The sequence below is a fragment of the Amblyomma mixtum genome, chromosome 3, assembly GCF_055824585.1.
Source record: "Amblyomma mixtum isolate Tamu chromosome 3, ASM5582458v1, whole genome shotgun sequence".
NCBI classification, from domain to species: Eukaryota; Metazoa; Arthropoda; class Arachnida; order Ixodida; family Ixodidae; genus Amblyomma; species Amblyomma mixtum.
Window position 1 is genome coordinate 287,313,542 of NC_143014.1, and position 12,588 is coordinate 287,326,129.

A 12,588-nucleotide genomic window follows, 5' to 3' on the forward strand; every position below is an offset into this window, starting at 1 on the left:
CGAGGGTAACTGATATGGATATTACTACGCCAAAAGAAAAGCGCTGTTCAAACTCCAAAAGTCTTTTTTTAAACATTTCAGTACATCTCAGGCGAAACACCCGATGAATGCGCAATCCAGGATCTCTACACATGTAAATTCACGCGAACGTACCGGAAAAATATTAGATACGACTGCTTTGTGTCATGTGACCTCTTTAACTTGCATTTGTAACTGTGGCGCGCTCAACGCTAGTGTGATCGCCTGTGTAACATGTTATGCAAAGCACGAAATTATACAGAGGATGTCTTGCGATCCGGGGATTCTCTAGAAGCCGAAAAACAAAGCCTTTCAGCAAGCGTTTACTCCGTCACTCTACAAAGAGCGCGTGTAATCGTTTCCTGCGAGCCGCTCTGTTCGTGTCACACTTCTCTTCCGTGACACGTAGGCGTGACGTGAGCTCCTGGAAATGCAGAAAAGGTGCAAATTGGACGCTGGGCTTTCCTACACGTACGAGAAGGTTTCCTTGTTAACGACAACTTCCTTTACGCGGCTGGCGTTTCTTCGAACAGCACGGAATGGTCTCAAGCCTCCACGTTTCGCGGATTTGCGCATTAGCCTCAATTACATCAAGCAAGAGTGGATGATAAGCCCGCTGGAGCCCTCAAACAGAGATTGTCCGCAAATGTGAGGAAGGTATTCCAGCAGCGCAATGCACTTGTGCAGCTGACGAAGGCTTGTGCGTCTTGTTAGAAAAAGAGAGTCAACGGGTAACTTAATTGGCCGTTGCGGAGTTTGACCCTGGAACCACTTCCTCTCTCGGCCTCTTCGTGTTTTCTATGCTTCCTTTTGTCTCCGTCTGTCTCTCTTTCAGGCAAAACATTCTTCTCGCGTTCCCGGCGATGCCTCAACAACAAAAACACAAACAAAGAAACCGCTGTTATTACCACTTACCCTCACCACCTAACTGCGTGAGTACATCCACTGGGAGAAGAATGCATGAGAAAAGAAAAAGGAACGGATTAACGTCAACAAAGCGAAACATGAGAAAGTACGAAGATCTCCTTTCCACATTAACCCCATGGAGTATTTACAGCCTGACGGGGGATCCTGTGCTTCAAAAAAAACAGAGCGCCCTGACTGGATAGTGTCGACATATATGCGCACCTCCTTTCGTGGTGGTGAAAGGCGCCGATTTGGGGCAGACTTTTGAGTACAGTATCAGCGAGACGTCTAGAATTGACTACAGGACATTTTAAACAGGTAACACGCAGTGCTGGGAACCGATAAAACTCCACTGGAGCTAGACCCTCGTGCTTAAGCAGGACGTGTATTGCCGTCCAGTGCGTTAAAAGTCGTGCCAAGTGAACCTGCTGTCAGGCAAGGAACATCTCCGGTTCACGTTTGAAGTTTCATTTATCGTGCCGCGAGCAAAGCCAACATGCGGATGTTCCGTACATGTCACTGAGGTCACCGGCAACGTCATCGAGCACCTTGCTTCTCCTCTAACCACAAGCAACTAGGTGGACGACCACTCATCGCCTAAACTGAGTGATCAAGAGGAAACATCGTCGGTTCGTACCTTAACGAAATTAACGCGAGAGTAGGAGCGCCACTATTTCACCTGCTCTCCACAGGTGGCGAATTCGCAGCACCCAAAGGTGTTCGCCAAAGCGTGCTTCCAGCTCCTGGTCACACGGAAAACAAAGGAACAGAACTCCAGCGCACCGTGCAAGACATGTTTGTGCTGTGGACTTCTGAGTCGCCGTCACTGTCGTCACAGTTTGACGTTGTACTTGCGCGAGTGTCGCCACTCTTGGTCCTTCTCGTTGCATGGATCTACTTGGCGAGACCTGTCGTAGAGTGGGTGAAAATATGGGTGGCCCTCAGACCTCTGCCTGGTCCCTGGGACGGAATTCCTTTCTGGTACTCTGTAAAGGCGTATTGGAACATGAGGAAAACAACAGGACTCAAGGACGCTACGGTCGGTGAGTCAGAAATTTTGATATCATCAACCAGAATATAAAAATAGGACACGTCATTCGTACACTAGCAGACATCAGAATGGTAATTTGTTAGGAAGTGTCGAAGTGCCACTTTGCCTGACCTCAGAATGGCACTTCAAGAAATCATGAAGTTGTTTTCTTGTTGCTCAGCTCATATTATGTAAGCAAGTGCTCTTTATTCGTCTTTACCGCAGTTATTTTTTTATTCTTTATTGTGCCTCAGATTGCTTTATCATTTCATGGTATTGTTGCTTTGGGCACGTGTCATGCTTATCAGTGATCAGGTTGTCAGCATGAAAATTTTTGCTATTTTTGTTTCGCGCTCTTGAACATCAGCGGGTACTTTTGTTTTTGGTTCCTCGCATACTTAGCAAGCCTGAAAGCTAATCCCTTCATTTTCAGCTTTGTTACTGTCTAGAATTCCCCTCTTAGAATAAAACCACTACTACCGTAAGCGCACGTACGGCGCAAAGTGCAATAGTTCGTGAATGTAATTGGGTGAACATTCATGAAGTCCACAGGAGTGTTCCAGTTCGACATATCTGAATACAAAGTGCCCATCGGGTTCCTTTAGCCCATCTAGCAGAGCCAGCATCGGTTGGTGGGCTGTCCAATCCTGACCAGCTCTCCAAGCTGCATAGGGGATTAGGATTAATCCTAAGGCCGGGTTACGGTCACTTACGGGGCCGGGTCGAGTCAGCTTAGCGAAGGGCAGCTATGAATGTTTTGAATTTTTATTCGCCACGTCCTCTTAGTTCTACTCGACGCAAGAGGACGCGGTGATGTGGGCCCACTTGAAGTGAACTCTTGTAAACATGGTCTGGTCGACCAGCGTCAGCGCTATTTTTGATTCGATCCGCTTCCATGAGGCTCACGAAACGAGTATGTCGAGAACTGGTCGTGGCCACAAAATGACCTCCAAATGCGCGTCATTGTTAACCGTGCTGCCATAGTAACATTTCGTGCAGAGTACGCAAAACGCATTCACTATTCACAGACTTTGGCACTTCCTGACGGCAACATTGATACTTAATTCTAAATTCGTCTTAGAGTGTCACAGGTGGGAAAAGCAGGATGTGCATTTCTCCTTTCAACACGCAGGCTTCCTGACAATAGTGAACCAGCTGACACGAGAGTACCAGTGGAGGACATTCAAGGTTTATCTCGGCCCGATGCCCGTCGTGATCGTCCACACTCCCGACGCGGCTGAGGTAATCCCAGCTCGGTCATGCATTGCACGTGCGGATAAATGGGACGCCCAGGATCACGCGTGTCCAAACAGTGCTTTTTGATGCAGATTAGTGCTGAAGAAGTGGCTACTGCGGTCCGATTCACAGAGCATCATCACTGTTCCCTTCCAGATCACTGGCGTCAAGAAGGAAGCAGTTTAGTCGGCGACCGGGCAGTCTGATCATGATGACAAAATGCTCTGCGAATATGGCCGTAGATGTCCCTTTAATTTTTTTCCACCACCGACACTGTGTAACAGACTTAGGACAAAAACGTTCATCCATGCTGCAGTGACTGTTCTGCACCAGCAGAACAAAAGTCTGATCATTGTTATCGCACTTTTACCTTATTGTAGAGCCGCCCCATGGACAAAGCCGAGGCACGAAAACTGTTATACACGCTGTAACTAAACAATAATCAGACGTTTTCAGGGAGGAGTTTGTTCCGGATACAGGACGAAAGCCAAAGGATTCCCGGCGCACAAGAAAGAGATCAAGACTGAGAGAAATCACCGCAAAACGCCGTACTTCAACTACGTTGTTTACACGCAATGCGCCTACATTTATGCAATACAGCGGATAAACATGCGCAGGAAAAACCGCAAACATATTGGCGATACGACCGACCCGTTTTTGTTTTTAAAACGGCGATGAGCAACATGTTGCACGAGGTGACTTCACAAACTAAACCCAAACACATCACTGCACACCAAACTAGTAAACACGCGAATGGGGAGCCTTGGAACAACCGTCACCGTGTCATTATGCCCAAGAAATGACGCTCTTCGCCACTTCAGAGCACTGAAGGTGTGCTGGCGCAATTTTCCCCAGCCTCAACAATTTCTCTTGTGCTCTTTTCTTCACACCTGCACAGAACTGTGGACTGCTGAAAGGAAGGCCCTTGTTTCTTTCAATAATTGCAGTAACGGTAATGTATGCCTATGAGTCGAGAGTCAACCGTGACGTTGTAGTTGTGCGCGGGGAACTATTTCTTGTGCGCTGGGAATCTTGGTGCGTGCAAACAACTAACCCTGTCCTGAGCAAGGGAGAAAGCGATTGCTTTCGGCAAATGGCCTGGTGATTAGTGGTACTGTGGCACATGAATTCGGCCATAAAGTTGAAAGCGCCTTTTTATATGGTATACACCCTAGCAGTACAAACAATCGAACTTTTGGCGCAGCATTGCGATGCTGTTTTGATACTGCACTATAGCGCAGCAGTCAACGTAAAGGAGAAAGGTGTCTCAAAGTGAAACTCGTGCACAAACGCTAATTGCCGAAGCTTCTCGCCGAGCGTGTTTGCTTTTGATCTGGAGCCGGAACGAACTTGAAAGATGTCAAACTACTGTAGAATAAAGCGAGTTGGACAGTAGGTAACTATTCGCTTTGAAGAAAACAGCCAAGAAATACAACCAAAACACTGTAACCTCCATTCTTTTGGTCCTCGTGTTTATTTATTTATAGTTTTTTCACTGTTTTTATGAAAATGAGTCAGATTGCTGTTTGATTGGTGCCTCTATGGTTTTTTGCAGACTGTCTTTTGTCCCTAGCACCACACTACAGTAGCAGTTTCTATACCAAAGACATGTAAAGGGGTGCGTCCTTTTAGAATTAGCATCTGTGCTAACGTATGCATAAGCTATGCAGATTTACAAATACTTGGGTGAGCTTAACGTAGCCGCTAAAAGATTTTTTTTTAGATTTGCAAGTTAGGACGGAAGAAATTAATAAGGTTATTTTAGTGTCGGTGTTCACCACTAAAGTCGCTTACTTTAAGCCACTCTGGTCGTGAACAGTACTTCGAATTCTAAATATCTGAGAAGTGCAGAATTTACTGTTGAAGAAGCTTAGCTTGTTGGGCCAGTTGGTGCATGGTAAGTAGAAAACCAGCTGAAAGGACGCGTTCACAAGGAGAAGTACACAGACCTAATCAATTTTGTGTTTGTTGTTTTGTTAACGTTTGTGGTTGCTCTCGCGCGTGTGTGCCGTTCTGATGTTGGCGATTCACCAAGCAAAGAATTTTCAGTTGTCTTTCCAGCGTTGTCCTGTATACTTCTTCTTGTGAACGCGCCCTTTCAGCTGGTTTTCTACTTAAGAATTTACTGTGCGAGCTGGATCAGCTTAAGGTTTCAGCAGTGCCGCATTAGGAGGAAAGCATGCTTTTGTCATCAGTACACCTGTTCCATCATGACCAACAAGAAATTAGGTTTTCTTTCTTTAACAATGTTAGAACTACTGGTGGTCCCGAATGGGAATTTCATTACATTTTTTGTGCACTGTAGACTCTGCTGATGAGCAAGGAGAACCATCGGAAACCTTACGTGTACAGCTTCCTGTCCAGCTGGCTGGGCCCACACAACCTGGTGACAGCGTAAGTCCATTAGATTTCGACATTTTTCTACAGGCTGATGCAACGAGTATGACAAAGCACAAAAGAAAGCGAACAAAGGTAGTGGTAGCGGTGTATAGTACGTCGACACCAAAGCTTAACGCTCTCTGTATAGACCGCTGTGACGCAAGCGGTTATTTCAGCGACTGTTCATCTCTTTCCTCTGCCGTAGCATACAAGTGCTGTACACAGCTCTGGTGTGCTCTCAGACGCTTGGTGAGAGTGACGGTCATATCTGCGACCATTGTGCAGCTACTTCACAGTGGTCGTTGCCGTATACCTTACGCACCTTATCTTATTAAAGTGCTGTGCTCATTTTTTCTTGTGTAAAAATCCTATGGAATCAAAAGATGACGTCGTTCCACATGCGTCACTCTTTACCAGGTCTCGCAGCTAAATGTTTTTTTGAAAAGAAGTTTCCTATGCAAGTGACACCAACTTACTGGTGTTGAGAGTTGCGTAGCCTAGCGTGCAGTATTTTTCCTTCTGCAGTGTTAGTTAATTAAGACCAACTAGCTAACTTGTCAATGTCGGCTTCGGGAATATAAGGACAAATGTGAAACTTTTAGAGCTCCATGTAAAACGGTTGGCAAAAATGTATGCAGCAAGGTAGCGTTTAAGTAGCTTTCCTAACCAGCCGAAAAAGAAAACACGTGTAATTGATACTCTACCACTTCACATCGGTGCTTCTTGGGCGCCCCAAGAAGTGATGTGAGAGAAAAAAAAAATGCGCTTATCTCCAGAACACATTCTCCGCTACGGCTATGTGTTTAGATGGGTGCGGAATATGAGATAAGCGGATTATCCCCTCCGAGATCACGCCAGAGCCGCTCTAGTAGCCTCGATGTCAAGGGGCATATTATTAATTTCACCCGTTTTCTTTTAGGGCAGGTAAAGAAGGTTACGGAAAGGGTATATTGTTGCAAGCACTTTAGCCGGCAGTTTTTCAAACAGATCTGCAATTCTCGAATCACACTCTCCTCCGAAATTAATATTTCAAAAGTTAGTTAGCTAGTCCTAACAAATTAACTAACTTTGCTAAACAAAAAAATACTGCAGACTAAGCAACATGGCTCTCGACAGCACTCAATTGGCTTCATTCACCTAGGACCCTCCGTGTTTTTAGAATACTTGGTTACATTAGCTGGAATAACCAACATACGCTGTCTGCCTGCCGTTAGAGCCCCTGGACGATTAGCTGCCGCAAGGTATTGCCGCCTTCTTTGCTCGAAATGCGAAAATCTAACAGCACTGTAAAACCGGTGCTTTCCACAGGACTCCTGCAAGATGAGTAGAAAGCAAGGCTATACATGGGCAATATACATATTTTAAAATTTTAAAGGCGGGTAATTTAACAAACTTTCACTGAATTCAAACTGAGGCGCAACTTAGTGGAACAGACGCAGAAGTGCAAGAACAGACAAGCGCGGAATAAAAAGTTCACTTTACAACAGCATGCTAAACAATACGAGTCAATAGCATATGAAAACTTAACACTGCCTATTTAGTACTATATGAATCCTTGCCCCCGCTCAGATATGTAGCTGAATTACTCATTTGCATTACTAGGCATTTTTGTGTTAGTAACTGTTATTCAGCGGAAGTTACTGTGTGGTGCTTGTAATGAACACGGCGCTAAATGTAAGGCTGTAACGAATTTGTTCCCATTACCAACAAAAGGCTCCTCGTCGTTGAGACAGTCTAGTTTCTGCTCCTAGTAGAGCTGGAGGAAACATGCAGACTGAATTCGCGTGCATGTGCATTTCTTTGCGAACAGTGCCAACAGAAGCTCTCAAGCTCTGTTCAATCCAATTACGGTTAGCGACAAAAGTGTGTAACAAGGACTGTCCGCGGTTCATTACAACCATGCTTACTCTAACCGCTGTTAATGATGCAGTATGAAATGCGGATAGCAGTGGTGGGCATTTCTTGTGCGATTTTTTTTTCATGTATTTGCTGATTGTTTTCAGTACTCATAATAGAAAACGACGACTGTGTGGAAGCTCAACGCATTTTCGCTTTGCCAGCTTCAACTATTGAATGATTTCAGTTACATCCGCACAATGCATCCTGTAGGCCATTTCTTTACTAGTTCATACTTTGGTCTAGTGGGAAACTTCCGCTGCTTACGTCTGAAGCAACCATTTGTTTGAAATGCAAATGAAGGCGCAAAACCGTTTCTTAGACTTACGAATGGAGGTCTTGGCGTGTCTTTTTTTTGCGTTCAGTAGATTGTTTCTAATTTGGGCACTAAGCACGCACGCGAAAGTTTTTCGCACTTTTTTATCGCCACGTTTTAAAGTGTCATGAGAAAAAGTGACGTCCTACGGCTTCCTAGGCCAATTTTTGTGATACACAATTGCGAAAGAGCTCACCTTTGATTAGCGCTTTGTTGCAGCAGCTTCTAGCAGCTTTTCTGATGCTTTCAGCGTGCTCAAAAGGGGACGAACTCCTCAGGGATGTGTCTTCAAAACGCAGGCCGCACTGCACACAAGCGCTTTCGACGTAGTCAAATCGCACAACCTTGATAATACCATTGCAACGTCAGACACCACCCGTCCAGCTGATTCTTCTTGCCATCAGACTTTTGGTGCCAAGAAAACAAACATGAGGACTCCTTACTTGCATTTTCTCATCCAAGAGGCTCATGCAACGTAACTTCTTATCTGCACATAGCACGTCGACTGGCAGCAACAACAACGCGACACCCTTGTTTTTTTTTTACCGTGCATTCTGTGATTTCCTATCCGCTCCACAAAATAATAACATTTTATTCGTCCGAAATTAGAAAACATGTAGGCAGTACGGGACCTTCATCAATCTAACCTTTCTTTAAAGTTTAAAAAGCCGCCGCGGTGGCTCAGCGGTTATGGTGCTCGGCTGCTGACCCGAAAGACGCGGGTTCGATCCCGGCCGCGGCGGCTGGAATTTTTTTGGAGGAGAAATTCTAGAGGCCCGTGTACTGTGCGATGTCAGTGCACGTTAAAGAACCCCAGGTGGTCGAAATTTCCGGAGCCCTTCACTACGGCGTCTCTCATAGCCTCAGTCGCTTTGGGACGTTAAACCCCATAAACCAAACCAAACCAAACCAAAGTTTAAAAAAACTAAACATCGCGCTATCCGTTTCATTTATCCTGATCACAAGTATTACACTAGTGCCTCTGCCTTAAAATTCTGAACCAACCTGCCGATCCTCCATGCTCGACGAAAAAGTTCTCATTTGTTTCGTCTTGCATAAGTTTAATAATAGGCCTTTAGGGTCATCAATCGTATCACCGTCTCATAGCGCTTCGATCTGAATAAGCCACATCAAGGCCATCTACTTTCTTGGCGCAGAAACCACCGCTCATCACCGGTATTTGTCAAACCATATCGGGACTGGAAAAATCTGCCCCCAAACGCCGTACACCATATCAACCCGAACAATTTGAAGAATTCCACCGAGGCCATTATCTTACAGCTGTCATGTCCGTCCTTCATGTAATGCATATACCCGGGCTCATTCAGCAAATAATTAAATTAATGCAGGAGAATCACCTTGGCGCAGATGCTTCCCGCTCAACATAAGGTTTCAGTTCAACATACTGAATCTGAAGCTAACATCGCTAGGTGTACATGCCGGGTCCTACCAGGTGTGCAACAGGCAACCTTCTTTTAGCAGTGCAAGTCTGACGCTTAAGCAGCCGATATAGATTCAATTTAAACAGAGCGCTAAAGAGCACCACAGCAGGTGCCGGTGCGTTCAACACCAACACCAATGGTGCGATAAATTACGCAATCATAGGCACATAGTCGAATTTTAGACGAAATATCGGCAGGGAGAGCAATACTGTAAATGAAAAAAAAACGATGCAAGCACTGTACACTGTGCAACACCTAGAAAACCTGAAACGCGAGAGGCAAAAATTTTTGGGATAGGTAAATTTTTCTCAGGGTTGGTTTATTGGGGTCTACGTCCCAAAGCAACTCAGGCTATGAGGGACGCCGTAGTGAAGGGCTCCGGAAATTTCGACCACCTGGGGTTCTTTAACGTGCACTGACATCGCACAGTACACGCGCCTCTAGAATTTCTCCTCCAAAGAAATTCTAGCCGCCGTGGCCGGGATCGAACCCGCGTCTTTTGGGTCAGCAGCCGAGCGCCGTAACCACTGAGCCACCGGGGCGGGTATGTTGTTCTCAGTAAACGAGAAAATGTGATTGCATTTTATCATTACCAAAGAGTTAATGCTTCAAGTGGCTCTGAAAGGAGCTGCCAATGAAATCGTTATGCCGGGGATGTTAAAGAACGCCGCTTCACGAATATTCTCCAGAAAGAACTTTTTTAATGCGTTTGTTAGACGCTCACTTATCGCTACTACAAATTTGAATTTAAGCGTCTTCGCGCCTCTCTTCAGATAACTTTTTGCACGCTGAAAGGTCGGCGCTGCTCCGCCGGCCCCACCCGTTCAACACCGTCACCGGCTGCCGTCGCGCGCGGCAATTTCCCGGGGGGTGGAGCTTTCTGACACATCGGGGCGATGCGACTGAGTTGCCGCGTTTACATAAATGCGACCGAAGTCGACTCCAGTCCCGCTTTTGAGGGAAAGGGCAGGTTTTGAAATGGAAAAGCGTGACTCGTTCTCTACTCTCTTCTTCTATGTTTTCGCACTCTCCCCCCAAAAATGGACTGTAGTCGACTTCTGTCGCATTAATGCAACCGCGGCTACTGGCCGCTGCTGTGGTAATTGCGCGACGTATAAAAAAGTATAACTAAAGGTCGGTTACATACGCTGTTGCGCGACATGGAGGAGGGTGAGAGTTTAAAAAGGTCCCTTGAGTAACTGGAAAACGGGCTCGTCTTCCTGCACAGCCTCGAAAGCTTTTCTGTGTCGAACACCAAGTTCAGATTTGCTCTTTTTGCAACCCTCTTAAGCATGCGTGAAATTCTGTGCATGGAATCACCGCCGTCTTTCTTTTTTCGGTGGACTGCAAAGAATGGCTCTTTCGACGCTCTTTAATAAAACTTCCACCCCTTTAAAAAGCTCATCCTTGGGATAAACAGCGAAAATAAGGTGATTAGCTACCCCGCTGAGGCTGAGGGGTATCAAGAGGGATGATGATTTTTAATGGTGTTAGTGAAGAGCAGGTTCACTATCACCCTTCTGATAAGCTTCATACGGGAGGATGAATAAGATGGGAGACGTTACCAACTCGCGTAGGTTACCGGTTACTAAGGTAGGTTACTAACGTTAAATCTGAAAACTGCAATCTGTTAACCTGCAGGTCGAGGGTAAACTCAAATGGTTTAAAACACTGATTAATAAGGCATAAAAGAGATGCCAGGTCCCGTTCGACGTTAGCTGAGCTATTCCGAATAAATATTAAATACCTTCAACAAACCTAAAAATTGGTGGCTACTTTCCTGTCATAGTAGGCATTAAAAAAAAATCTCTAAGAACCGGAGCTATACGGGATCCTATACAGACAGCACGTTTGAGTAAATACACGCCATGGTTCATTCACCATAGGTCCACTTTAGATGAAATGTATAAATTCTACGAACCTTGCAACTTTACAGCCACAGGGGTCTGCGGCTGTCTGAAATGCCACGGATCCAAAACATTCAATGCTTTTTTTTTTTTCAGACAAGCAAGCGAGTGGTGACTAGGGAGTGAAAAATACATGTATTTTATGTCTCCAGATATTGCTATGATTCCCTTGGTAGAATTAATTCCTAAAAAATCTACGACACCTTCACAATTGTTCATAAATGAACGGTTCATTTCCGAACGATCCAGTTTTTCTTGCAGAAAAATAGCGACTGTTTTCTGCAAAGATTCATATTCTGATATGATTAACATTATAAGACACCCCACTTTTTGGGACTCCGCTGCAAACAAGAATTGCAAACCGTTTCTTTCACTCTATTTGTATTATTCAAGGTTCATTTTATTGCTCTGCTTCTTCTGTTGGTCACGGGGGTGAGTCAAGTGCGCACTGCGCCAACGCTCGAAACAACTTTGTGATGGCTGTTGGCTGTACAAAGGCAAGCGTTTACCTGTCCGCGGTACATTTTTGTTTACGTGCCCATAGTGCGTATTTTGACGCATGGATAAATGTCCTGAAAAGTTGAGTGAAACTCGGCAAATAAGAGATGGTTATACAAATTTGTCACCTTAAACCGTGCAGGGTACAAAAAGCGTATACGCCAGGAATGGTTCCAAACAATGTTGAGCGAAAATTCTTGTGTCGAGCATTCGTTTCTGATGCTAATGATGCGGGCTGGGTCTTTAGACCGGCACAACCGTACACTAATGCTAGGCGTATACAAGAGCGCATTGTCTGCGCGTCTCGCATGCTGCTAGACGGCAGATAAAGCTGTATCTATGCGCAGTGCCATTTATATTTGGACCGAATTTCCGTGCTGGCCCACGATGGCTTCAACACCGGTAACTATGTGGAGTTAGTCGTCGCTACTTAGAAAACCGCGTGAGGCAGCATTTCACAGCGTTTCATTGTGTTTTCGTTTCATTTGGTCATGACGTCAGTCGAGACGAGAGCAACAGTACATGGGGAGGCGAACCACCGATCACAAGCACTGTCGTTCAGGTCACGGCGCCACCGCTAATCTACCTGCGGGCACCTCATCTAGTACAGCCGAGTCGCAAGCACCCCGCTCCACCATTCGTCGAGTAACCACTGCAGTTTCGTACCCGAGACGAAAGTAGCGCCAACGAACACTGCCATATGTGTGAACAATTCGTCGTGCTCTGTGAGTCGCCGGCGCCATTCCACCAGTGACACATGGACGTGGGGCGCGTTTATCTAAGAGGCATCACGATTGCGTATTTGCCGCGACCATCGTGACTTCATCCACCTCGTCTTACATGAACGGGAACAACGACTAATGTCAGAGTACTAAATGAAATGGAAACAAACTGCAATGTTTCAAAATATGGCTACCATGATACTGCTACCATGATCTGTGATCGCAGAAAAGACATGAT

At 45.6% G+C, this 12,588-nt stretch overlaps 1 protein-coding gene across 1 annotated transcript in view; it reads left to right on the plus strand.

Annotated features, from left to right (window-relative positions):
* The first annotated feature begins 1,086 nt into the window (after positions 1 to 1,086).
* The window catches only part of LOC149355092 (cytochrome P450 4V2-like), a 41,579-nt gene continuing 30,077 nt past the window's right edge, over positions 1,087 to 12,588 (plus strand). Inside the window, exons 1-3 of the mRNA XM_089583609.1 lie at positions 1,087 to 1,967; positions 3,087 to 3,196; positions 5,496 to 5,584. Coding sequence (XP_089439735.1) covers positions 1,718 to 1,967; positions 3,087 to 3,196; positions 5,496 to 5,584 — 449 coding nt within the window. The 5' untranslated portion in view covers positions 1,087 to 1,717. The remainder of the gene's footprint in view (positions 1,968 to 3,086; positions 3,197 to 5,495; positions 5,585 to 12,588) is intronic.